A 27,283-nucleotide genomic window follows, 5' to 3' on the forward strand; every position below is an offset into this window, starting at 1 on the left:
AATTTAAAGTTATAGGTCACTTTACCTGGAGTTTACCTGGAGAGAGTTCCGGGGGTCAACGCCCCCGCGGCCCGGTCTGAGACCAGGCCTCCTGGTGGATCAGAGCCTGATCAACCAGGCTGTTGCTGCTGGCTGCACGCAAACCAACATACGAGCCACAGCCCGGCTGATCCGGAACTGACTTTAGGTGCTTGTCCAGTGCCAGCTTGAAGACTGCCAGGGGTCTGTTGGTAATCCCCCTTAGAAAAAATAAAGCATGACTTTCCACATAGCAATATTCTTTGAAAAGTCAGTAAGTGATTGAACACTAAAATACTACAATGAACACGTGTCAAAATGTGATTGCTAACACTATTACACGTTGGCAAGATTTACCACTTAATAATCAGATGAATGTTTCTGATACAAAAGCAACTGGCTTTCATTAGTAAAATTTTTGAATTTATGGTCAAGCCACTACAAACTTATGGGAAAATAACCGAATCAACTGACAATATAGAAAATATAGACAATATAGAAAACTGTATACAGTATAGTTATTTTCTAAAATTATAATTTGTGAAAAACTTACATTTCCCTTTATGTACATTCCAATTACTTTGATATTTCTGAAGGGTTTAGGGTTTTCCTACTCCTGGAGCCTGGCTGTGGAAAATAACTATACTGTATACAGTTCCAGGAGAAAAAAATATCAAGCTTAATATAAACAACATAATACAACAAAGTGCTAAGAACTCTCCAATTATATAATATCAGCAAAGTTTCATACTTTAACTTATATTATTCAGGAAAGAATCGGCTTTATTGTATACTTTATGTCTTCCCTACAAATTGGGCACTGTGCCAGTGCTAGAGCACACGAAGAGCATGTAACCATGTGTTTACATGGCAGGAACACAACATCCATCTCTGCAGCCATGCAAACTTTGCACATTCTTATATCACAAATTCTTTCCAACTCCTCTGCAAGTTCTTGAGCTGGAAAAAAATAAAGTGAAAAATCATTGTTAGGCTGAAATTATATACCTAATTCACAGATGATCAATGAGAAATAAACAATATGGAAATGGCTAAGATTTTTATGTACCCATCATTAACCCTTTGTTTCTGACATATTTATAATCCAAAATTCTAGCGGGAGAAAGCTGGTAGGCCCACATGTGAGAATGGGTCTGTGTGGCAGTGTGCGCAGTTTAAAAAAAATCCTGCAGCTCAGAGAGAGAGAGAGAGAGACAGACAGACAGACAGACAGAGACAGAGAAAGAGAGAAAGAGAAAGAGAAAAAGAGAAAGAGAAAGAAAGAGAGAGAAAGAGAAAGAGAGAGACAGAGAGAGACAGACTCGAGTATGGAACACATTTGTACAGCATAATGATGTCAACGAGATAAAGTCAGTTGATCAAATGAAAATGCTGGCCCACAGATGGCTCCAACTTCATCCTGTTCCCTACTTGTATGTCTCATAACAATAAAAATGCTTTCAAATGAGCTGATGTAGGTAACAGCTCTTAGCTTGCCAATAAAGTTAGGAATCCTTAACCTGTAATATAGCTGTCAATAAAGTTAGGGATCCTTAACCTTATCAAACCCTGTGTAAAAAAAAAAAAAAAAAAAAAAAAGAGAGACAGAGAGAGAGACAGAGAGACAGAAAGAGAGAGAGAGAGAGAGAGAGAGAGAGAGAGAGAGAGAGAGAGAGAGAGAGAGAGAGAGAGAGAGAGAGAGAGAGAGAGAGAGACAGAGAGAGAGACAGAGAGAGACAGAGAGACAGACAGAGAGAGAGACAGAGAGAGACAGAGAGAGAGACAGAGAGAGAGAGACAGAGACAGAGAGAGACAGAGAGACAGACAGAGACAGAGACAGAGAGATAGAGAGACAGAGAGACAGAGACAGACAGAGACAGAGAGATAGAAAGACAGAGACAGAGACAGACAGAGAGACAGAGACAGAGAGACAGAGACAGAGACAGAGAAAGAACAGAGAGACAGACAGAGACAGAGAGACAGACAGAGACAGACAGATAGAGAGACAGAGAGAGAGAGAGAGAGACAGACAGACAGACAGAGACAGAGACTTTGGATTAAAATGCCGAATTTGAGGTGTATTTTTGTATAGTATTTATGGTTGTATTCTCGTTTTCTTGGTCTCTCATGATAGAATGGAAGACATACTACAGAAATAGATATGATTTTATGTTCAAGAGTAAACAAATGACGTTGTTGTCCAGTAAGTGGACAACTAGCCATTCTAATACAGATTCATGAATGGGTCGACATTATTTATACAATTAGTATTACAATAATGCAGTAGTCTGCACGAGAGTAAATCATCTATTTTTTGGGCAAATAAAAATTCAAAATAAAAAGCAAGAGTAATATAAGAAGTGTCTGGAGACATGGCTGATGAACAGAAAATGTTATTTTAGTGCCAGGAATGTCTGCATTGTTCATTCTGGACCCTATTTTGAAACTGGCATCTTTTTTAATTTGTGTGAAATTGGCCAAATTGCCAATTTCTGACCACTTCGTTGGGTAGGTGAAATCAGTAAATGGGCGGTTTATTGTACTTAGTTGATAGAACAAATGGAGTTCTAAAGAAATAGCTGTTTGGTCAATTGGAACAATGGAATTGGCCAAAAACAGGGCTCAAAGCGGCTGAAATCGCTGATTCGTAAATATCGCTGAGAACGCAAACTTCACAAGAGCACAATTCCACGAATTTTCAATCAAATTTCGTACTTTTGGTGTCATTACCATGGGGAAAAAATTATCTTTAATTTCATAATTTTTTTTTCTTTTTAAATGTTTAGAGAAAGTTTGTGAGCAGGGGTCTCAGCAGTCAAAGGGATAATGTAGTCTGAGTACCAACTGTAGCATTAAGCCAAACTTACAATCATTAAAATGAAAATAGCTAGAGCAAAAAAAATCCCCCCCCAGTACCAACAATACCACCAGTGCGATAACATTCTTCTTTGCAAATATACAGGGTCTAAAGCCAGCAGTGAACAACAAAACACCTTTCATCCGTGGACTGCTTGCAGAGGCAAAGGCAATGTTCGTGGCTTTCACTGAGACCCACATAAAGGATCACTTGGACAATGAAATATGGATCCCAGGTTACAACCTATACAGATGTGACAGAGTGAACAGGCAAAAGGGGGGGGGGGGTTGGCCTGTACATTGCAGAGTCACTTGTTTGCACAGAACTGCTTAATGCCTCAAATGACGTAGTGGAAGTTTTAGCAGTAAAGGTCGAGAACCAAAACCTAGTCATTGTGGTAGTCTACAAGCCTCCGGATGCAACATCCCAGCAATTCCAGGAACAGCTGTTAAAAATTGACCACTGTCTGGAAAATCTTCCAGCTCCTGCACCCAACATCTTGCTCCTGGGGGATTTCAACTTAAGGCACCTAAAATGGAGGAATATAGCAAATAATATTGTTGCAGTAATAACACCAGGAGGCAGCTCTGATGAAAACTCACACTCACACGAGCTTTTAAATCTCTGCACAAAATTCAATTTAAACCAGCAAATAATAGAGCCTACTAGACTGGAGAATACACTAGACCTCATATTCACTAACAATGATGATCTGATAAGAAATGTCACCATATCAAAAACAATATACTCAGATCACAACATAATTGAGGTTCAGACATGTATGCGAGGAGCCCCAGACCGACAAAATGAGACTAGTCACGAGGGAGCATTCACCAAATTCAACTTCAATAACAAAAACATAAAGTGGGACCAAGTAAACCAAGTCCTAACCGATATAAGCTGGGAAGATATACTAAGCAACACAGACCCAAACTTATGCCTAGAACAGATTAACTCGGTGGCACTCGATGTATGCACAAGGCTTATTCCTCTAAGAAAAAGGAGGAGTAGATGTAAAATAGAAAGAGACAGGCGCTCCCTTTACAGGCGACGGAAAAGAATAACAGAGCGGCTAAAAGAGGTCAATATATCTGAAATGCGCAGGGAGACACTGGTCAGAGAAATAGCAAGCATCGAACTTAAGCTAAAAGAATCCTTTAGGAGTCAGGAATCGCGGGAAGAACTAAAAGCCATAAATGAAATCGAAAGAAACCCAAAGTATTTCTTCTCCTATGCCAAATCAAAATCGAGAACAACGCCCAGTATTGGGCCCCTACTTAAACAAGATGGGTCCTACACAGATGACAGCAAGGAAATGAGTGAGCTACTCAAGTCCCAATATGACTCAGTTTTTAGCAAGCCGCTAACCAGACTGAGAGTCGAAGATCAAAATGAATTTTTTATGAGAGAGCCACAAAATTTGATTAACACAAGCCTATCCGATGTTATCCTGACGCCAAATGACTTCGAACAGGCGATAAATGACATGCCCATGCACTCTGCCCCAGGGCCAGACTCATGGAACTCTGTGTTCATCAAGAACTGCAAGAAGCCCCTATCACGAGCCTTTTCCATCCTATGGAGAGGGAGCATGGACACGGGGGTCGTCCCTCAGTTACTAAAAACAACAGACATAGCCCCACTCCACAAAGGGGGCAGTAAAGCAACAGCAAAGAACTACAGACCAATAGCACTAACATCCCATATCATAAAAATCTTTGAAAGGGTCCTAAGAAGCAAGATCACCACGCATCTAGAAACCCATCAGTTACACAACCCAGGGCAACATGGGTTTAGAACAGGTCGCTCCTGTCTGTCTCAGCTACTGGATCACTACGACAAGGTCCTAAATGCACTAGAAGACAAAAAGAATGCAGATGTAATATATACAGACTTTGCAAAAGCCTTCGACAAGTGTGACCATGGCGTAATAGCGCACAAAATGCGCGCTAAAGGAATAACAGGAAAAGTCGGTCGATGGATCTATAATTTCCTCACTAACAGAACACAGAGAGTAGTCGTCAACAGAGTAAAGTCCGAGGCAGCTACGGTGAAAAGCTCTGTTCCACAAGGCACAGTACTAGCTCCCATCTTTTTCCTCATCCTCATATCCGACATAGACAAGGATGTCAGCCACAGCACCGTGTCTTCCTTTGCAGATGACACCCGAATCTGCATGACAGTGTCTTCCATTGCAGACACTGCAAGGCTCCAGGCGGACATCAACCAAATCTTTCAGTGGGCTGCAGAAAACAATATGAAGTTCAACGATGAGAAATTTCAATTACTCAGATATGGTAAACATGAGGAAATTAAATCTTCATCAGAGTACAAAACAAATTCTGGCCACGAAATAGAGCGAAACACCAACGTCAAAGACCTGGGAGTGATTATGTCGGAGGATCTCACCTTCAAGGACCATAACATTGTATCAATCGCATCTGCTAGAAAAATGACAGGATGGATAATGAGAACCTTCAAAACTAGGGAGGCCAAGCCCATGATGACACTCTTCAGGTCACTTGTTCTATCTAGGCTGGAATATTGCTGCACTCTAACAGCACCTTTCAAGGCAGGTGAAATTGCCGACCTAGAAAATGTACAGAGAACTTTCACGGCGCGCATAACGGAGATAAAACACCTCAATTACTGGGAGCGCTTGAGGTTTCTAAACCTGTATTCCCTGGAACGCAGGAGGGAGAGATACATGATTATATACACCTGGAAAATCCTAGAGGGACTAGTACCGAACTTGCACACGAAAATCACTCACTACGAAAGCAAAAGACTTGGCAGACGATGCACCATCCCCCCAATGAAAAGCAGGGGTGTCACTAGCACGTTAAGAGACCATACAATAAGTGTCAGGGGCCCGAGACTGTTCAACTGCCTCCCAGCACACATAAGGGGGATTACCAACAGACCCCTGGCAGTCTTCAAGCTGGCACTGGACAAGCACCTAAAGTCAGTTCCTGATCAGCCGGGCTATGGCTCGTACGTTGGTTTGCGTGCAGCCAGCAGCAACAGCCTGGTTGATCAGGTGCTGATCCACCAGGAGGCCTGGTCACAGACCGGGCCGCGGGGGCGTTGACCCCCGAAACTCTCTCCAGGTAAACTCCAGAAATGGTCAAGCAAGAATTAAATCAATAACCTATAAATTAAAATAAGATGGATGTCAATTTCTTTTTTAAATACAGCCTATCCTCACTTAACTCTGTTCTGTTCCTAAGACCACATGGGTAAATGAATTCGTCGCTAAGTGAGGAGCATACTATAATGGTAGTGGGTTTGTGTCAATTTCTAACATTTCTGGTATATTTTTAAATGTTTATACAGTAACGTACTGTATGTTGTAGTAATCAGAAAGGTGTAGAATTAGGGGAGGATATGATTGAGATGTATAAATGGAAAACAGGAATTAATAAAGGGGATGTAAATAGTGCTAAAAATATTTAACAGACAGAACTCGCAGCAATGATTTTAAATTTGAAAAATTCAGATTCAGGAAGGATATAGGAAAGCACTCGTTTGGTAATAGAGTTGTGGATGAGTGGAACAAACTCCCAAGTACCATCATAGAAGCTAAGACGTGTAGTTTTAAAAATAGGTTGGATAAATACAGGAGTGGGTGCGAGTTGGACCTAACTAGCTTGTGCTACTAGGTCGGATGCTGTGCTCCTGCAAGTGACTTGTCTGACCTCACTATATCAGTGAGGTCAGAATCAGTGAGCTTAAGCCGGTAGGAGAATTGGACCTGCCTCGCATAGGCCAGTAGGCCTGTTGCAGTGTTCCTTCTTTCTTGTGTTCTTAATATACATTATTTAGGTATGCATACTGGTCAGATCCATCCTAAGTCTGATTCATCAGCAAACGAGTATGTTGGTAAGTGAGGAGAGGCTGTAATTCAATATTCAGCAGCAAGTCATTAACAGTTCATATACAAGTTGGCTGCATAAATCAGTAGCAAAGGTTCTAAAACAAATGTCTACTTCATAGTACTTACAGGACTGAGGTTTTGTGGCTGTAGAAGCTTTCTTTGCAAACCCAGATGTGGAAGCTTCTCCAAGCATTTTTTCACCAGATGCCTGTCCAATTTTCATCTCAATGTGACTAAGGGATGATGAAACCAAAATTGGTGGCTTTAAGGTCACTTCTGCCATATCCATTATCTCATCAGCCTCTGTAATCACATCCATAGGCTGAGCTAAACTTCCAGCAGCAGCAGTCTCATCAGTTTCCATTTCTTCATCTGTAGTGGTTAAGGACGGTGATGCAGAAGAGTTGTTGGCAGGAACTAGGGGAAGTGACCTTGATGTCTCTTGATATACTGGTAATGTTGCAGTAGATGTTGATGTAGAGACTGATGAAACAGAAGATGAGAAGTGGCCCTGGTAACTGAAGTAGGTGTAGAAATGGTTGTAGCAAAAGCATTAGAAACTAAAGCAGGTGAAGGGAGGGTTGTAATGACTGGACTGGAAACTTCAGATAATGTGGATGGGGTTGAAATAATGGCACTGGAACTCGAGGAAAACCCAGTAGATGTGACTGTTGGGGAGGAAGATGTAACAGCAGAGGACACAGAAGCAAGTGTAGTTGTGCTGGAAGCAGGCAAAGGTAGTGAGGTAGCAGCTGAAGAGCTTGAAGGAACAGAAGATTCATTCTGGTTTGGGCTTCCAGGCTCCAGAGATTGCATTTTTGCCGCTTGTTGAGCAGTGGCCTCGCTCCCTATTTCTTGACTAGAAGCCTGCTGTAGAGTTCGTTTAGCTTCTTCCTCCATATACTGTAGGACTGCTTCAATGCATGGTTCAAGACCAAAGAAAGGCAGCCCAGTCTGTTCAAGCTTTCGTCGAAGAGCAGCTCTCACTTCGTCTTGCGGAGAGCCCATTGCAAGTACTGCACGTATAATGTCCAGCTCCATTAATGGGTTTAATTCAGTTTGACTAATAACATTTTTAACTGGTACAGATTTGGACGAAGCATTACTTGATGCAGGCTTGGAAGTAGGAGTACGAATATATGGAGGCCTTTCTCGTCTAACCTGCAAGGAACAAAAAGTTGCAAATAAAATGGGCAATCAACCCCAGGTGAACAGGCATTTACAATATGCAAATTCCAATAACAACAAAGCTTAGACTTCCCAACTTAACGACCAGTTTGTCACTTAACTAATGCATTCCAAGGAATGACCAACAAAATGGGTGTGAATGGACTTGCAGCTAGTTAGATGCAACATATCTGTATATCATTCATGGACCAATATAATTAAAATAGCACACACTAAAAAAAAAAACTGTTGTCGACGACTTGTAATTTCTCAGGTCCTACAGGTACCTCAAAAAGTCTAAAGCTCTGGGCAAATATGTGCTACACAGTAGCCTGTCAAGTCAGAGCAAGTCACAGTTATGGATTAGGCATTTCCTATCCCTAGTTTCGTCATCTAAGTGACTAATCTTGTGCAAAGACGAGTGCCAAAAACCCACGTCCTAGTGAACCCTGCATAATTTACTAGTGATCAGTAGGGTCCACCACTTCCCAGGGACCTATCAATAAATGCATCCTAACAATTTGTCAAGGCAGAAGTCTATTCTACAGCAAACTTGGGATACATCAGTCTGCCTCAGCACCTGCCCATTCATTACCTGGAAACATGACATGGCCTGGGCACTAACAAATTCAAATTGAGTTAGGTGTACATAGGTATTCAGATAGTCAAGAAAAAATTGCACAACACTTTTCAAGATTTGAATATACTCAAAATTGTCTCAATTTATTCTTAAATTTATACTTCAGTACTTCTTAAATGTTGCAATAAATTCTTTCATTTAAAAAATATATACAAGATGAAGACAAATACCCAAGAAGCCAGTTTCCACAGCTGAAACATTTCAAGGAAGTCTCAGTCTCTCTCTCTCTGTTTCTGTCTCACTGTTTGTCTCCCCGTCTCACCGTCTCCGTCTCAGTCACACCGTCTCACTGTCTCTCTGTCTCTCTGTAATAATGTTTTTCCACAACAAAAATAAACTAACCTTATCGATGAATTCTTGTCCTTTCTTCACAAGCAGGAAGTTACACTCTGGATACCAGCGTGCATGCTCATTCCAGGGCAGGTCATCAGACTCCCAGTTACGTAGCCCATTTCCACAATGAAAGCATCGCACATGATCACTCAGACCTGTAACCAAATTTGTCATACTTGTGAGTAACAGGTTGGTGCACAGTAGCCATCAATGGAAAAGCTACTGTCCCATTGCACAAGTGATAAAACTGATGTCTGTTCAATATTATGCATTGTAAACATTGCTACTTTTTCCACTCATGAACACAAGATTAGACATCTTAAAAGCTGCCCTACATTTTATCAAGTGTTATATATCAACACAACTTTTTCCAATGTCCGAATCTGCCATAAGAAAATTTAGTTAGAAAGTGCTTCAAGGGCAATAAAATGCCCCTCCCCCCCTCAAAAAGGGGAGGGAGGGATGGATATCTATTCAGTTACTACTATCAACAATCTGACCATGTCTCACCGAGGCAGGGTGACCCAAGAAGAAAAGTTTTTTAAGTTTAGTAATATATACAATAGACAGGGTTACTAGCCCCTTGGTCCCAGAACATTAGTCACCTCTGACGACACGCATGGCTAACAAATATTCTGTCCCGCTTCCCCATGGAGACAAGCGGAAATAAGAACAAGAACTAGTAAGACAAAATAGAAAACCTGAGAGAGAGTGTGAGAGTGAGAGTGTGTGTGAGTGTGAGAGTGAGTGTGAGAGTGAGAGTGAGTGTGAGTGTGAGTTAGAGAGTGAGTGAGAGAGTGAGTGAGAGAGTGAGAGAGTGAGTGAGAGAGTGAGAGAGTGAGAGTGAGAGAGTGAGAGAGAGAGAGAGAGAGTCAGAGAGTTAGAGTGTGAGAGTGTGAGTGTGAGAGTGTGAGTGTGAGAGTGTGAGAGTGAGAGAGAGTGAAAGAGTGAGAGAGTGAGAGAGTGTGTGTGCGTGTGCGCGCGCATGCGTGTGTGTGTGCATCTTCCTGCTTGCACTACTCTTGGAGCCTGGCCAGTAGTGAAAAACTTTTCAAAGGTAAGGCAAGGTATATTGTGTAAAACAAGTGCAGGATTCCATTTCACTCACTTGGCAGGACGGTAGTACCTCCCTGTACCAACCTACTACCTATTCAATTGCATTACGTATAACTAAATTTTAGGTTTAATATGCATGAATGACATACCGAATAAAAAACATTAAAAGCAATGATTTTGAATCAGTAAGAAAGTTCAATGGGTCAGAGCAATTTGAATAAAAGCAAAAGTAATAAGCAAAATGTATCTTAAAATCTAGGAGTTAAAGATAAAAAGAACCAACTGAACAAACCATGGAAAATAATGTTGAGTTACTGTTAACTGTTTATGAGCTTAGGTGTGAAAAATTCAAAATGTACACTACTGAAGTAGGAGAAAGTTTACAGAAATTTACAAGAGTGAAAATACAGACAATGTTCAATTACAGTGGACCCTCATTTTTCATAAGCATCGGAAATCGTAATTTTTTAAAATCTTAAAGTTCTTTCGTCAAAATATGGACTCTAATCGTTTGGCTTGCAAAGTCGTTCATCCCAGATGCGTACGCACAGCACCAAGCGGCAACATACTCCAGTGTACCATTGTTTATCTATATAGGCTATAGTGCCAGCCAGTGATAAAATGTAACATTAACAGTGTAGCAAATAAGTTAAGCGATTAATCAATAGAAAAAGGACAGCACTAACCTAACTCCTCCAATGTTGTTGGAGTCATATAGGGCTACTGAGAACACCACTGCCTCTGCTGGCCTTCACCAACATGTACAGCTTATGCTCTCAGTGGTTCTTATACACCCACAATGTTGTTGGAGTCATATAGGGCTACTGAGAACACCACTGCCTCTGCTGGCCTTCACCAACATGTACAGCTTATGCTCGCAGTGGTTCTTATACACCCACAATGTTGTTGGAGTCATATAGGGCTACTGAGAACACCACTGCCTCTGCTGGCCTTCACCAACATGTACAGCTTATGCTCTCAGTGGTTCTTATACACCCACAATGTTGTTGGAGTCATATAGGGCTACTGAGAACACCACTGCCTCTGCTGGCCTTCACCAACATGTACAGCTTATGCTCTCAGTGGCTCTTATACACCCACAATGTTGTTGGAGTCATATAGGGCTACTGAGAACACCACTGCCTCTGCTGGCCTTCACCAACATGTACAGCTTATGCTCTCAGTGGCTCTTATACACCCACAATGTTGTTGGAGTCATATAGGGCTACTGAGAACACCACTGCCTCTGCTGGCCTTCACCAACATGTACAGCTTATGCTCTCAGTGGTTCTTATACACCCACAATGTTGTTGGAGTCATATAGGGCTACTGAGAACACCACTGCCTCTGCTGGCCTTCACCAACATGTACAGCTTATGCTCTCAGTGGTTCTTATACACCCACAATGTTGTTGGAGTCATATAGGGCTACTGAGAACACCACTGCCTCTGCTGGCCTTCACCAACATGTACAGCTTATGCTCTCAGTGGCTCTTATACACCCACAATGTTGTTGGAGTCATATAGGGCTACTGAGAACACCACTGCCTCTGCTGGCCTTCACCAACATGTACAGCTTATGCTCGCAGTGGTTCTTATACACCCACAATGTTGTTGGAGTCATATAGGGCTACTGAGAACACCACTGCCTCTGCTGGCCTTCACCAACATGTACAGCTTATGCTCTCAGTGGTTCTTATACACCCACAATGTTGTTGGAGTCATATAGGGCTACTGAGAACACCACTGCCTCTGCTGGCCTTCACCAACATGTACAGCTTATGCTCTCAGTGGTTCTTATACACCCACAATGTTGTTGGAGTCATATAGGGCTACTGAGAACACCACTGCCTCTGCTGGCCTTCACCAACATGTACAGCTTATGCTCGCAGTGGCTCTTATACACCCACAATGTTGTTGGAGTCATATAGGGCTACTGAGAACACCACTGCCTCTGCTGGCCTTCACCAACATGTACAGCTTATGCTCTCAGTGGTTCTTATACACCCACAATGTTGTTGGAGTCATATAGGGCTACTGAGAACACCACTGCCTCTGCTGGCCTTCACCAACATGTACAGCTTATGCTCTCAGTGGTTCTTATACACCCACAATGTTGTTGGAGTCATATAGGGCTACTGAGAACACCACTGCCTCTGCTGGCCTTCACCAACATGTACAGCTTATGCTCTCAGTGGCTCTTATACACCCACAATGTTGTTGGAGTCATATAGGGCTACTGAGAACACCACTGCCTCTGCTGGCCTTCACCAACATGTACAGCTTATGCTCTCAGTGGCTCTTATACACCCACAATGTTGTTGGAGTCATATAGGGCTACTGAGAACACCACTGCCTCTGCTGGCCTTCACCAACATGTACAGCTTATGCTCTCAGTGGTTCTTATACACCCACAATGTTGTTGGAGTCATATAGGGCTACTGAGAACACCACTGCCTCTGCTGGCCTTCACCAACATGTACAGCTTATGCTCGCAGTGGTTCTTATACACCCACAATGTTGTTGGAGTCATATAGGGCTACTGAGAACACCACTGCCTCTGCTGGCCTTCACCAACATGTACAGCTTATGCTCTCAGTGGTTCTTATACACCCACAATGTTGTTGGAGTCATATAGGGCTACTGAGAACACCACTGCCTCTGCTGGCCTTCACCAACATGTACAGCTTATGCTCTCAGTGGCTCTTATACACCCACAATGTTGTTGGAGTCATATAGGGCTACTGAGAACACCACTGCCTCTGCTGGCCTTCACCAACATGTACAGCTTATGCTCTCAGTGGCTCTTATACACCCACAATGTTGTTGGAGTCATATAGGGCTACTGAGAACACCACTGCCTCTGCTGGCCTTCACCAACATGTACAGCTTATGCTCGCAGTGGCTCTTATACACCCACAATGTTGTTGGAGTCATATAGGGCTACTGAGAACACCACTGCCTCTGCTGGCCTTCACCAACATGTACAGCTTATGCTCTCAGTGGTTCTTATACACCCACAATGTTGTTGGAGTCATATAGGGCTACTGAGAACACCACTGCCTCTGCTGGCCTTCACCAACATGTACAGCTTATGCTCTCAGTGGTTCTTATACACCCACAATGTTGTTGGAGTCATATAGGGCTACTGAGAACACCACTGCCTCTGCTGGCCTTCACCAACATGTACAGCTTATGCTCTCAGTGGTTCTTATACACCCACAATGTTGTTGGAGTCATATAGGGCTACTGAGAACACCACTGCCTCTGCTGGCCTTCACCAACATGTACAGCTTATGCTCTCAGTGGTTCTTATACACCCACAATGTTGTTGGAGTCATATAGGGCTACTGAGAACACCACTGCCTCTGCTGGCCTTCACCAACATGTACAGCTTATGCTCTCAGTGGTTCTTATACACCCACAATGTTGTTGGAGTCATATAGGGCTACTGAGAACACCACTGCCTCTGCTGGCCTTCACCAACATGTACAGCTTATGCTCTCAGTGGTTCTTATACACCCACAATGTTGTTGGAGTCATATAGGGCTACTGAGAACACCACTGCCTCTGCTGGCCTTCACCAACATGTACAGCTTATGCTCTCAGTGGTTCTTATACACCCACAATGTTGTTGGAGTCATATAGGGCTACTGAGAACACCACTGCCTCTGCTGGCCTTCACCAACATGTACAGCTTATGCTCTCAGTGGTTCTTATACACCCACAATGTTGTTGGAGTCATATAGGGCTACTGAGAACACCACTGCCTCTGCTGGCCTTCACCAACATGTACAGCTTATGCTCTCAGTGGTTCTTATACACCCACAATGTTGTTGGAGTCATATAGGGCTACTGAGAACACCACTGCCTCTGCTGGCCTTCACCAACATGTACAGCTTATGCTCTCAGTGGTTCTTATACACCCACAATGTTGTTGGAGTCATATAGGGCTACTGAGAACACCACTGCCTCTGCTGGCCTTCACCAACATGTACAGCTTATGCTCTCAGTGGTTCTTATACACCCACAATGTTGTTGGAGTCATATAGGGCTACTGAGAACACCACTGCCTCTGCTGGCCTTCACCAACATGTACAGCTTATGCTCTCAGTGGTTCTTATACACCCACAATGTTGTTGGAGTCATATAGGGCTACTGAGAACACCACTGCCTCTGCTGGCCTTCACCAACATGTACAGCTTATGCTCGCAGTGGTTCTTATACACCCACAATGTTGTTGGAGTCATATAGGGCTACTGAGAACACCACTGCCTCTGCTGGCCTTCACCAACATGTACAGCTTATGCTCTCAGTGGTTCTTATACACCCACAATGTTGTTGGAGTCATATAGGGCTACTGAGAACACCACTGCCTCTGCTGGCCTTCACCAACATGTACAGCTTATGCTCTCAGTGGCTCTTATACACCCACAATGTTGTTGGAGTCATATAGGGCTACTGAGAACACCACTGCCTCTGCTGGCCTTCACCAACATGTACAGCTTATGCTCTCAGTGGTTCTTATACACCCACAATGTTGTTGGAGTCATATAGGGCTACTGAGAACACCACTGCCTCTGCTGGCCTTCACCAACATGTACAGCTTATGCTCTCAGTGGTTCTTATACACCCACAATGTTGTTGGAGTCATATAGGGCTACTGAGAACACCACTGCCTCTGCTGGCCTTCACCAACATGTACAGCTTATGCTCTCAGTGGTTCTTATACACCCACAATGTTGTTGGAGTCATATAGGGCTACTGAGAACACCACTGCCTCTGCTGGCCTTCACCAACATGTACAGCTTATGCTCGCAGTGGCTCTTATACACCCACAATGTTGTTGGAGTCATATAGGGCTACTGAGAACACCACTGCCTCTGCTGGCCTTCACCAACATGTACAGCTTATGCTCTCAGTGGTTCTTATACACCCACAATGTTGTTGGAGTCATATAGGGCTACTGAGAACACCACTGCCTCTGCTGGCCTTCACCAACATGTACAGCTTATGCTCTCAGTGGTTCTTATACACCCACAATGTTGTTGGAGTCATATAGGGCTACTGAGAACACCACTGCCTCTGCTGGCCTTCACCAACATGTACAGCTTATGCTCTCAGTGGTTCTTATACACCCACAATGTTGTTGGAGTCATATAGGGCTACTGAGAACACCACTGCCTCTGCTGGCCTTCACCAACATGTACAGCTTATGCTCTCAGTGGTTCTTATACACCCACAATGTTGTTGGAGTCATATAGGGCTACTGAGAACACCACTGCCTCTGCTGGCCTTCACCAACATGTACAGCTTATGCTCTCAGTGGTTCTTATACACCCACAATGTTGTTGGAGTCATATAGGGCTACTGAGAACACCACTGCCTCTGCTGGCCTTCACCAACATGTACAGCTTATGCTCTCAGTGGTTCTTATACACCCACAATGTTGTTGGAGTCATATAGGGCTACTGAGAACACCACTGCCTCTGCTGGCCTTCACCAACATGTACAGCTTATGCTCTCAGTGGTTCTTATACACCCACAATGTTGTTGGAGTCATATAGGGCTACTGAGAACACCACTGCCTCTGCTGGCCTTCACCAACATGTACAGCTTATGCTCTCAGTGGTTCTTATACACCCACAATGTTGTTGGAGTCATATAGGGCTACTGAGAACACCACTGCCTCTGCTGGCCTTCACCAACATGTACAGCTTATGCTCTCAGTGGTTCTTATACACCCACAATGTTGTTGGAGTCATATAGGGCTACTGAGAACACCACTGCCTCTGCTGGCCTTCACCAACATGTACAGCTTATGCTCTCAGTGGTTCTTATACACCCACAATGTTGTTGGAGTCATATAGGGCTACTGAGAACACCACTGCCTCTGCTGGCCTTCACCAACATGTACAGCTTATGCTCTCAGTGGTTCTTATACACCCACAATGTTGTTGGAGTCATATAGGGCTACTGAGAACACCACTGCCTCTGCTGGCCTTCACCAACATGTACAGCTTATGCTCTCAGTGGTTCTTATACACCCACAATGTTGTTGGAGTCATATAGGGCTACTGAGAACACCACTGCCTCTGCTGGCCTTCACCAACATGTACAGCTTATGCTCTCAGTGGTTCTTATACACCCACAATGTTGTTGGAGTCATATAGGGCTACTGAGAACACCACTGCCTCTGCTGGCCTTCACCAACATGTACAGCTTATGCTCTCAGTGGCTCTTATACACCCACAATGTTGTTGGAGTCATATAGGGCTACTGAGAACACCACTGCCTCTGCTGGCCTTCACCAACATGTACAGCTTATGCTCTCAGTGGTTCTTATACACCCACAATGTTGTTGGAGTCATATAGGGCTACTGAGAACACCACTGCCTCTGCTGGCCTTCACCAACATGTACAGCTTATGCTCTCAGTGGTTCTTATACACCCACAATGTTGTTGGAGTCATATAGGGCTACTGAGAACACCACTGCCTCTGCTGGCCTTCACCAACATGTACAGCTTATGCTCTCAGTGGCTCTTATACACCCACAATTCCTAACATACATGATATTTTATTCATACACAAACAAGTCCTCAATAAAGGTAAGTGTGACATTATTTTATTCTTCAAGTCTCATTGTTTTCTGTTTATGTAAATATGTATTGCATGTTAATACATTATTTATGGGGAAAATGGTTTCGCGAATCATCAATTTCGCCATTAGTCACACACTCGAACGGATAAATTACAAAAAAACGAGGGTCCACTGTATCTGAATTATATGGAGCAAAGTATTACCTGAATATAGGGCCATGCAGTTAAATGACTCGTGAAGGGGAGGGTTAAATACATCTAGTTTGATCAAACATACACGTGTACAGGGGTTAAAAAAAAAAATTACAGTTTAATATCAGCTTAGGTATTTGAAAGTTTGGAATGCTCAAGGGCTGATAATATCTAATATACATTTACATTCAAAACGAAAGCCTGTAGTTGTTTTACGTGATGGTAGGATTGCTGGTGTCCTTTTATGTCTCATAAACATGCAAGATTTCAGGTACGTCTTGCTACTTCTACTTAGGTCACACTACACATACATATACAAACATGTATATACACACCCCTCTGGGTTTTCTGCTATTTTCTTTCTAGTTCTTGTTTATTTCCTCTCATCTCCATGGGGAAGTGGAACAGAATTCTTCCCCTGTAAGCCATGCGTGTTGTAAGAGGCGACAAATGCTGGGGGCAAGGGGCTAGTAACCCCTTCTCTTGTATAAATTACTAAATTTAAAAAAAGAAACTTTAGTTTTCCTTTTTTGGGCCACCCTGCCTTGGTGGAATATAGCCAGTTTGTTAAAATAATAAAAAAAAAATTACATTCAAGCATACAAGTGAACAACACTTAAGATAAAACTAACTGTTGCATTTGTGGATTTAGAAAAGGCATACAATAGGGCAGATATAAAAGCAAAGTGGCAGATGTTGCAAATGTATGGAATAAGTAACAGGGTTACTAAAGTTACGGTAGGTGGGAAAGGGAAACTTTTCCAGTAAAACAGATCTTAGGGCTGTGATGTCACCCAAGCATAAGTTCTTCGTCACAGCTGCTCTTTGCCAATGACAGTTCTTAAGAGCTAACATATGTAAAAAAGGTGATAAAAAAATAAAAAAGTAACTCACAAGGGTTACAGTATGAAATTATACTGGAAGAAATGCTGGTGGTTTGAAAGATAATTATGTAGAATGTAATAAAAGAAAAAAAAATTATTTACAATTATAAAGCACCATTTTTGGCTTCATATACTGCAAAATAAATGTCATTCATCAAATACAGTCTTATTGTATATAAAATGAGCCTCTTTGTGACAATAGGAGCTGTGCTATGCTCCTGGTATCCTATCTTCAGTGTAAGAAATACACAATTCTTAAACTAAAATAAAAAATTCTGTATAGCATACCACAGTAGAAGAATCCTGCTTCTGCCAACTCTCCAGGTTTTTGTTTAACAAGTTCTGGCCATCTGACAAAACTTGCTACTCTACTCTCGTATGTTAGATAGTCTTTCCGCTTAGGACCACTGTGCTGAGGCAAACCCATACTATCAAGATTTGCTCCTTCCTTCTTTGGAGGTCCACCTTAAATCAAAGAATACATCATTAGTATATACCAATGGAATAAGCAAAAAGGTGACAAGTGAATACGAGTTTGTGAGGTCATTCCTCTAGTCTCTTCTCGCTAAGCAGTATTAGACCTACTCATGATTCTGTACATATACATATATAGATTTTCACATTATATCCCTTAGCAGACCTTTTCATAATCAGATTTCTTAAATTTGTACGACTGATTGGCAAACAGTGTTTTTAGAAGCGGAGGAAGAAGATACTGGTGCATGCAAGAATCCCTTGTTACATCCAGGGAAGAAATAGATTAACATCACATTTCCTCAACTTCCCCTTACCTGCCATCTGTCCTAACCAGTCCCACCAACCCAGTGCCACCAGATTACCTTATTCTCAAGGAAAGGGAGTGAAGAGTAGATGGTGTGCATGTACATAAACAGTTGTCAGTTAAACATTTTTTTTTAACACATTGGCTGTTTCCCACCGAGGCAGGGGAACCCAAAAAGAAAAATTTCATCATTCAATACTTTCACGATCATTCATACATAATCACTTTTTGCAGAGGCACTCAGATATGACAGTTTAGACGTTACTCCAAATAGCCAGTATCTCAAACCCCTCCTTTAAAGTGCAAGCATTGTACTTTACTTCCCCACTTCCAGGACTCAGTTCGGCTAATCAGTTTCCCTGAATCCCTTCACAAAATATTACCCTACTCACACCAACAGCTCGTCAGCCCCCCCCCAAAAAAAAAAATTAGTCTCCATTCACTCCTAACATGCTCACGCACACTTGCTGGAAGTCCAAGCCCCTTGCCCACAAAACCTCCCTTATCCTAAACCTGTGGCAGAGGCTCCCAGGGGTTTGTGAAACATACCACCTGCTACCTATCTTGTTCAGCTGTGTTTATTAAGAATTAACACTAGTGCCCAGGTCCATTCATTGTGTACAGAAATGGCAAACATATTACGTGTACAGTTAATTTCTTTTCTACACTCACTAATTTGCAATTATGAAGCAACACTACTTTGAATTCCAGGCTTCATTCTTAATATGGTTCATTGAGATATCTAGGCAAGAACCCAAATGATGTATATTACATGACTACTATATATGCTACCTCTAACTTGACAAATTATGTTAAAAAAAAAGAAAACAGAAAAGACAATACTTACTGCACTCTGCGTAAGAGCCTGACATATGCCTTGGAGTGCCACAGACATCTATCCCCACCATGCGTCTATTTCGCAACTTTGGAGATGATGGCGACATCTCTGAAAGAATTTCACCATGTGTAATTGGGATATTTCCAACCGGCTGTCCCCTGATAAATGGACAGCGTGGGAAATGCCGCTGATGCTCCCCTCTAGGCATGTCACCCTCTTCCCAGGCTCCTACAATGCCTCGGCAGAAGACACAAGCACAGTGGTCAGCTGTTCTGAGATAGTAAAAGCCATCACGTGCCAAATCACTTGGTTTCAACCATTTCACAGGCCATTCTATAAAAGTTTCCAAGCGTTCTTTCTCAAACCGCAGACTGTCATAGGAGGCAAATTTCTTTGACCTATTGAGGTTCTGAGCAAACTTGCAGTCTGGTTTCTTTTCCTTGTGTAGAGCGATAATATCTTCATCTGGTTTTAAGTTTACAGCATCAATTTGTAAATTACACATATAGCATTTCACAAAGTCTCCAGTGTGTGTGTAATAGAAACCAGCCTTCGCAAGAGTACCATTATCTATTGCAAAATTATGACCCTCAAAAGTTTCCAGGCGATACTGCTCATCAAAGAGCTGCAAGTTATTTTGACTTGCATCTCCAATTTCTATACACGCTTCACAATTTTAAGCCTTGACTAATACTTGGCTCAAATTGCTCTAAACAAGATGTTTATTTGTAAAGTGAGGGACTAGTACTACACGTGATTTACTTTGCTTTTATTTAACAGTTTACTAACTTGTTTAGGTTATTTCATCCAATGACTAGATACAGTAACTTATATTCTATATTCACTTATACGTATTTATATAGTAATACAGTATAATAAAGTTTCTCTATAAAGTTCTTCCACACAACAGTGTCTTAAACTTGTGATATACTAGACTTCTAATCACATTACAATATCTTCCAGGGGGATTTCACTCAGAAACGGGAATAAGCAAGGGAATGTTATTATCTAGGCATGTCCCTCCACACGCCCGACTATCATCCTGCATCGACTATTCATCTTATCTGTAAGAAAAGAAAAAGTTCTACAGTTAAAATTAGCTTTTGGCTATTTTAAAAAATAGCTCCTAGCTTAAGGGAGGGGTGAGCCTTTCCAGTTTCAGGAAATTAAAATTGAAAAATTATGGAAAAAAATGTTTTACTGAAAAATAGTACAAAATTCAGGCAACATTTTGATGTAATCTGCTTGTTTCTATTGTATTTCTAAGTACGTTTTTCCTTAATTGTATTTTTTTTTGTCGCTACTGTTAGCAAATATACACGTTACCAATTAGTGGGGTTTTTTCCCCTCCAAAAATTACAAATTTATGATTGTTTCATTGTAAATACTCTACATGGCATCTTCTGTGCTGGCTAGTGTGGAGCACAGAGAGTCCCTTAGTAGCCTGAAGGCTGTCAACAAGTAAGGAGGGGTGCAACACGCTCAGATTTGGCGTGCCGTAACCGTTGAGTTTCACACCAAACAAAAAAAATAATAAATCAGAAATAAGTTGACATTGTAATCCCTCTCCTGTGATAAGTATGATTTTTGCAGACGTTATTGAGGAATGATGGTTTTACAAACCCCCCAGAGAGGATTTATGATACTGTTTACAGTATTGTTTTTAATGATTTTTTTTGTCCAGGACTTGAGTCCTGGAGATGGGAAGTACAGTGCCTGCACTCTGAAGGAGGGGTATTTATGTTGCAGTTTAAAAACTGTAGTGTAAAGCACCCTTCTGGCAAGACAGTGATGGAGTGAATGATGGTGAAAGTTTTTCTTTTTTGGGCCACCCTGCCTTGGTGGGAATCGGCCAGTGTGATAATGTTATTACTGTTCTTACTGCTGAACAGCGGTTTAGTGCTGATGAAGGTAGCGTAGTTTGGACTAGTTTGGCTTTAATTGGGTAGGAGTGAGTACACAACGGGCAGTGTGAGGGAGTGACCGCAAGCCAGTCCGTGGAGGGGGAGCACTTGTGTCTGTCAAGTCGGTCGGCCTAGGAGTGAGAGAGGGTGAGCTCAGCCTCCCACTGACGTGGGTGAGCCTACAGAGGGCAGCACCTAAAATGCCGCGAAATATGAACTAGTCAGAGCAGACAGCTAGGCTGTGTGTTCTGACAGTACAGGCTGTCTACATTTGCTCGGCCACACACCTCGCGTCGTCCCGACGCGACAATACTGGTGGGCCCGTAGGTATAAAGGAATTACGTACACTAGCTACCCCAGAGAGGGACTGGCTTTCGCTCACTAGTAAATCAAAAATAGACATAAAAATGCAACAGGCAAAAAAAAAACTCTCCCATCCAGGGGAAGAGAAAACTGGTTTGCCCGCGCTGTTTCATCGAGGAGAGAGTCCGGAGACGTCAGCACTGGAACTAAAATCTTCTATATACAGGTTGTCCGCAGGGCTGAACATCAGTTGACCACTCGTCTACGAACGTTGTTGCACCCTCACATCTGCAAACAATGACTGACAGTAGCATTTCCTAAGGTGTGACATGTGACTCAGAGGGCAGTACTGCCCTGACCGTAATACAGGCTTTTTTTTTTCTTTTTGTTATAAAAACACTGGTGCACATACCTACAATAATACTATATCCATGGAATTCATTACACTCTGGGTACCCTTCTAAAAGTATTTACATAATTACATGATGTCCACCCTGACTCCATTACCGACTAGCTATACAATGTGTGTGCATTTATACCCATTTCTGCAAGCAAACAATTAGCATAACTAGCGTAGGAGTCAGACAAGTCAGTAGGTACGTCAATGTCACAGAAATGTACTGTTGTCCTGGGTCGCAGGCCATAAGAATGGAGCCTTACTGGGCCATCTTCCGTACCAGTAGTAGTGGGAGAAGGGATAGACGGGTTGTCCCTAGCATTAGTCTGATCATGGCGTTGCAATGCACGCACCTCCAGCTCTGCTTCGGCCTGCATATGGTCCACATACTTCATGTGATCAAGGTGGGCTTCCTTGATAGTTCCCGTAGCAATCTCCCTCACCTCAAACTTATTGCCACGGAGCTGTCGTAGGACACGGTAAGGACCCACAAACTTTGGGACAAGTTTGTGCATACCTGGGGTCTGCACTAGGTTGAGCAACATAACTTTGCAACCTGGTTCCACTTTGCTTTCCTTGGCGCGGGCATTGCGCTCAGACATGAACCTATCAGTAGCTTTCATAAGGTTCTCTCGTACCCGCTGGAAGACAAGCTGCGTTGTCCTCATCTTTACTACACTGGGGTTATCAGTATCGTAAGTAGGTCTAGGTGGAGCAAACAGAATTTCATATGGTAAGCGCTTGTCATAGCCATACAAAGCAAAATGAGGTGTCTCACCGATCGAGCTGTTGAGGGAGGAATTTAATGTACACTGAACATCTGGGATAGCCTCATCCCATGTAGTACAACTTGGGTTAACGGTTACTCTGAGCACCTCCAGGACTTTGCGATTTGTACGTTCAGCAAGACCATTACTCGCAGGGTGGCGTGGAGCTACTGGCGCTTGATGAATGTTGAATCTGGAGCAAAGATCCTGCATTATGCCATTTATAAACTCAGACCCATTGTCTGACAGAAGGACACGTGGGCAAGTATGACGAAGAACAACATGCTCACGGAAAGCATTAGCGACCGTTTCGGCGGTTTTATCAGGAATGGGCACTAATTCACTGTACCGCGTCAAGTTATCTACCATTACAAGCAGGTGCTTATTTCCCTTCTCCGAGGTCGAGAAGTTCGTCAACAGGTCGACAGAAGTTCTCTCCCAGGGCTCCTTTGTAATGGGATACTTTAGAATGGGGTTAGGACCTGTAATGGTACCCTTGTGCTGTAGGCAAACAACACACTGGTGCACATGCTTGGCAATGTCCGCTGCCATCTTAGGCCAGAAATATTTCATTCGTGCCTGTTTGATACTGCGGTCCTTCCCGGGGTGCGCTACACCTGGGACATTGTGGATCAACCTAAGAGTAGCTGGTATCATGGACTCTGGTATCACCAGTTGGTATATGGTTCTGCCGGGGTCCACCAACTGTGCAACACACCTTGGTTGACCACCAAATCCTTCAGTGGAACGGGAGACTTGAACTGTAAGTCAACGTCCTCCTTGGTCAGGAAACGAAGGACTGGAGACCACACAGGGTCCTGTCGTTGGGCTCTCTCGAGATCCTCAACAGAGAACGAATTGCCGACACTCACGAATGCTATATGCCTCGACAGGGCATCAGCTACAACATTTTGCTTACCTGGGACATAGCAAATTTCAGGGTTGTAGTCATTGAACGTGAGCGACCACCGAGCATGCTTTCCCGAGAGGTTCTTATTCACAAAAAGGGCCAATAAGGGTAAATGATCTGTGTAAATCTTGATAGGATAATGATAGATGATATCCCGAAAATGACTCAGGGCCCATACAATGGCTAAAGCTTCTAGCTCTGTCACTGAATAATTGACTTCTGCTTTAGTAAGGACACGGCTAGCATAGGCAATAGGCTGTTGCTTACCATTAGATTCCTGTGACAAGACTGTACCGATGCCAACTTTGCTGGCATCAGTCGTCAAGGTAAATGCCTTGGTGAAATCAGGGAATCTAAGGGTTGGGGCTGATGTTAACTTGTTCTTAAGAATGACAAAAGCTCGTTCCTGATCACACGTCCACTCAAAAGGGGCATCCTTCTTGAGTAAGCGTGTCAGGGGTGCAGCAATGGTGGAGAAACCTGCGATAAAGGTGCGGTAGAAACCCGCCAGGCCTATGAAGGACCGGACTGCATCCGCCGTCATGGGTCTGGGGAATTTCTGCACGGCCGAGATTTTAGACTCGTCCATCTTTATGCCATTCTGAGTCACTACATGACCCAGAAATTTTATTTCCTTCCGGAGGAAATGACATTTGGAGAGCTTTACCTTAAGATTTGCCTGAGCTAGCCTATCCAATACCCTGTCAAGTTTCTCAAGATGTGACGGGACATCTTGCGACATGACTATGAGATCATCCAGGTAGACCATGAGCGTGCCACCTAGGAGGGTACGGAAAATTGTCGTCATCAAACGACTAAACGTGATTGGGCTTCCACGCAAGCTGAAGGGCATCCTCCTGAACTGGTAATGACCAGTTGGCATAGAGAAAGCTGTCAACTCTCTGCTCTCATCATTGAGGGGGATCTGCCAGAACCCTTGAAGAAGATCAAGAGTTGAAAAGACCTTATTATCGCCGATGTTCTGCAACAGGTCGTTCAGAACTGGCAACGGGAAGCGGTCTGGGATGGTACATGCATTCAGTTTCCTGTAATCGATAACAGGGCGCCAGGTTCCGTCTTTCTTGGGAACCAGAATAAGGGGAGCATTCCATGGGGAAGTGGACTCCTCAATAACTCCATCACGGAGCATCCGTGTAATGAGTTCTTCGGCGAAGACTCTTTGTGCATGTGGCAGGCGATACGCAGGTACGTAAATGGGTTTAGTACCTTTGTCAAGTGGAATACGGTGAGAGATCAGTGGGGTCAAACCCATTGACTCACCATCTAGTGCGACTGCAGAACGTGCACGATTGAGAACCTGGAGAAGTTTTGGGACCTCTTCAGGATAATCTGTCAAAGCTAGATCATCTTCCTGCACTGGCCGGGTGTTGGAAGAGTCAGCAGCAGACTCGCCTGGGAGAACTGCACTCACGAGGAAGTCAGCTGGGGCTTCACCCTCCACTCTCACTGGGAGAGGGAATCTGACAAGGTCGACAAGTGAGGTATTCTTCCGCAGGGAAAATTCTCAACTATGCATGTTGACAACAAGGACTTGCAACTTACCACGTTGCACTGTGTGCAAGGATGGTTCAAGGGAGAGGCCCTTGACTCGGCACGTGTCGTTGTCAACCAGCACATGGTCTCCTTCAAAAGCTCTGTTCACGTACACTGTAACAGGAGTGAGCGAGTTAGCTGACAAAGTGACGTCATACTTTGTACAAGCAGTAACTCTGCTCGCTGATGCCATGACACGAGTCAGACAGTCGCCTGCCGACAGGGATACTGCGGCTTGACAACTGCTGTTCTCTACAACAGCGTCAGAGTTAGAGTGAAGGTTAGACTGGGCGTCCCCAGACTGGGTTTCACTGGTAACTAAGCACTGATGGCCAGAAGGTGATGGGCAACGAGCTCTACTACGAGGTCGATCAGGACAAGAGACTGACCCCGGGGAGAATGTGCTATGGAAACCACCGGTTTCCAACGATTCTAAGCACTGTGCATACTCTGAGACAGAGTAGCACGTAGTGGATCCTAAGCGCACGCCCCAGAAGGGCACATCCACTCCGTTGAATTCTGCTTTCCACTCAGCTGGATCTAAGCGGATCCTAAGGTCTGCCATGGTTTTGAACCCTATGAGCAGGTCACCATGGAAAACAATACCATCTACGACTAAGAATTTTGCGGACAGCGTGTGACCCTGGACCGCAAATTCTAAAGTTGTACGACCACGAACCATCAGCGGCTTACCTGAGACTCCTCTCAAGGTCTGAATGGCAGACGGCTCTGTCAACATGGCCGCGTGAAGGCCAATGTCTCGGAAAAAAGTGGAGCGGACAATGTTAACCACTGAACCTGTATCTAGGAAAAGCTGGACAGGCATATGGTGGACAGTGGACTTGATGAGCGGTCCGCAAGGGTTGTCATACCGAACATGAAGGCATGACAGGCCGACGAAATCCCCAGAGTCACAGCTGCTTGAGGCTCGACGCTTGTTGACGAGGCTCGACCTGGAAGGTATGGTACGAGTCTCGGCAACAACGTCAAGACACTCTGTTTCCTCACTGTCGGCAAGCGTATCACTGCCCAGAGCGGCGAACGCATTGCGGACAGGAACGGAATACAGTGACTCCGACAGGGTTACTACGTCTTTCGCTAGTTTTGCGGACGTGCCTCTTCCCCCGAACTAGCGGAAGGGCTTCTACTAGCACGTGCATTGCGCGCCGACTGCTTGCTCCACTCAGCTGACAGCATACTTTGCAGCTTGTTACACTCATGGGAGGTATGACTGGAAGTATTGTGGTACATACAGACTCCCTCGCAAGGCAGAGCATGGGGACGGTGACGGTTACCTTGATACTGAGCATGGGGATGGTTACGGTTACCTTGATACTGAGCATGGGGACAGTTATGGTTACTGGGATACTGAGCGTGGGGACTGTGACGGTTACTTTGCGGGGACTTAGGTTTGTAACACTCCGATCGGTAGTGGCCTCGTTTGCCACAGTTGAAACAAGTCACTACACGCTTAGCAGGTGAGGTTGGGGGTGGTGTTTGCTGGCGACGTTTCGCCCTGGTCCAGGAAGTCGATGACTGCTTTTTTGTATGGGACTGACTGTTGTTACTGTGGTCAATATTTTTACTTAGGCACGTGTTAGTGGGACTGGGGTTAGAAACTTTGTGGGCTGGCTGTCTGACAGCAGCGGCAAAAGTGACTTCCGGCTGCGACCGCGGGGTCACTGTGGACAGCGCCGGAAGGATGGGTAGGGGATCATCCGCAAAGCGGCAAACCTTGCCTTGCTCAGAAGGTGGCTTGAGCGAGTCGATGGCATCATATGCACCCAGGACGTCGTGCTGAGGGCTGAGTCCTAGCGCATCAATGGCAACCCAGAGGTAAGGGGGGGCATCCCTCCGCATGATGCCGACAGCCAGCATGGGGATGATGTCTTTAGCATCAATACGGCCGTCACCATCCACCCACTTAGTGGAGCTGATGGCATCAGTAAAGTCCGTGGCGGCTTGCTCGAACCGGCAAATGCAAGCCAGGGGGCTTTCGTGCTGGTATTGACATTCGGCCAAGATGCTGGTAACGATGTCAATGTAATGGCGTTGGCGACTACGCCGAAAATAAAGCCTAAATTCTTCCTTAAGTTCGTCCCAAGACTGAATCTTACAAAAGCGCTTGAGCTGCACAAAGGCACCTATATCATCCTGGGTGAGATTCACTGCTGCAACAGAAGCACGAATGTACTGTGTATCCAT

The 27,283-nt window shown here is 43.9% G+C and overlaps 1 protein-coding gene across 1 annotated transcript; it reads right to left on the minus strand.

Annotated features, from left to right (window-relative positions):
- Positions 1–264: 264 nt before the first annotated feature.
- LOC128705713 (baculoviral IAP repeat-containing protein 3-like) lies at positions 265–27,283 on the minus strand. Its single transcript, XM_070080503.1, is given in 10 exon segments — positions 265–978; positions 6,879–7,233; positions 7,236–7,913; positions 8,902–9,047; positions 17,913–18,089; positions 19,253–19,918; positions 25,088–25,216; positions 25,685–25,876; positions 26,818–27,039; positions 27,196–27,283. Coding segments are annotated over 10 exon segments (2,847 nt in total). The 3' UTR covers positions 265–784.

The sequence above is a fragment of the Cherax quadricarinatus genome, unplaced genomic scaffold, assembly GCF_038502225.1.
Source record: "Cherax quadricarinatus isolate ZL_2023a unplaced genomic scaffold, ASM3850222v1 Contig541, whole genome shotgun sequence".
Taxonomy (NCBI): Eukaryota; Metazoa; Arthropoda; class Malacostraca; order Decapoda; family Parastacidae; genus Cherax; species Cherax quadricarinatus.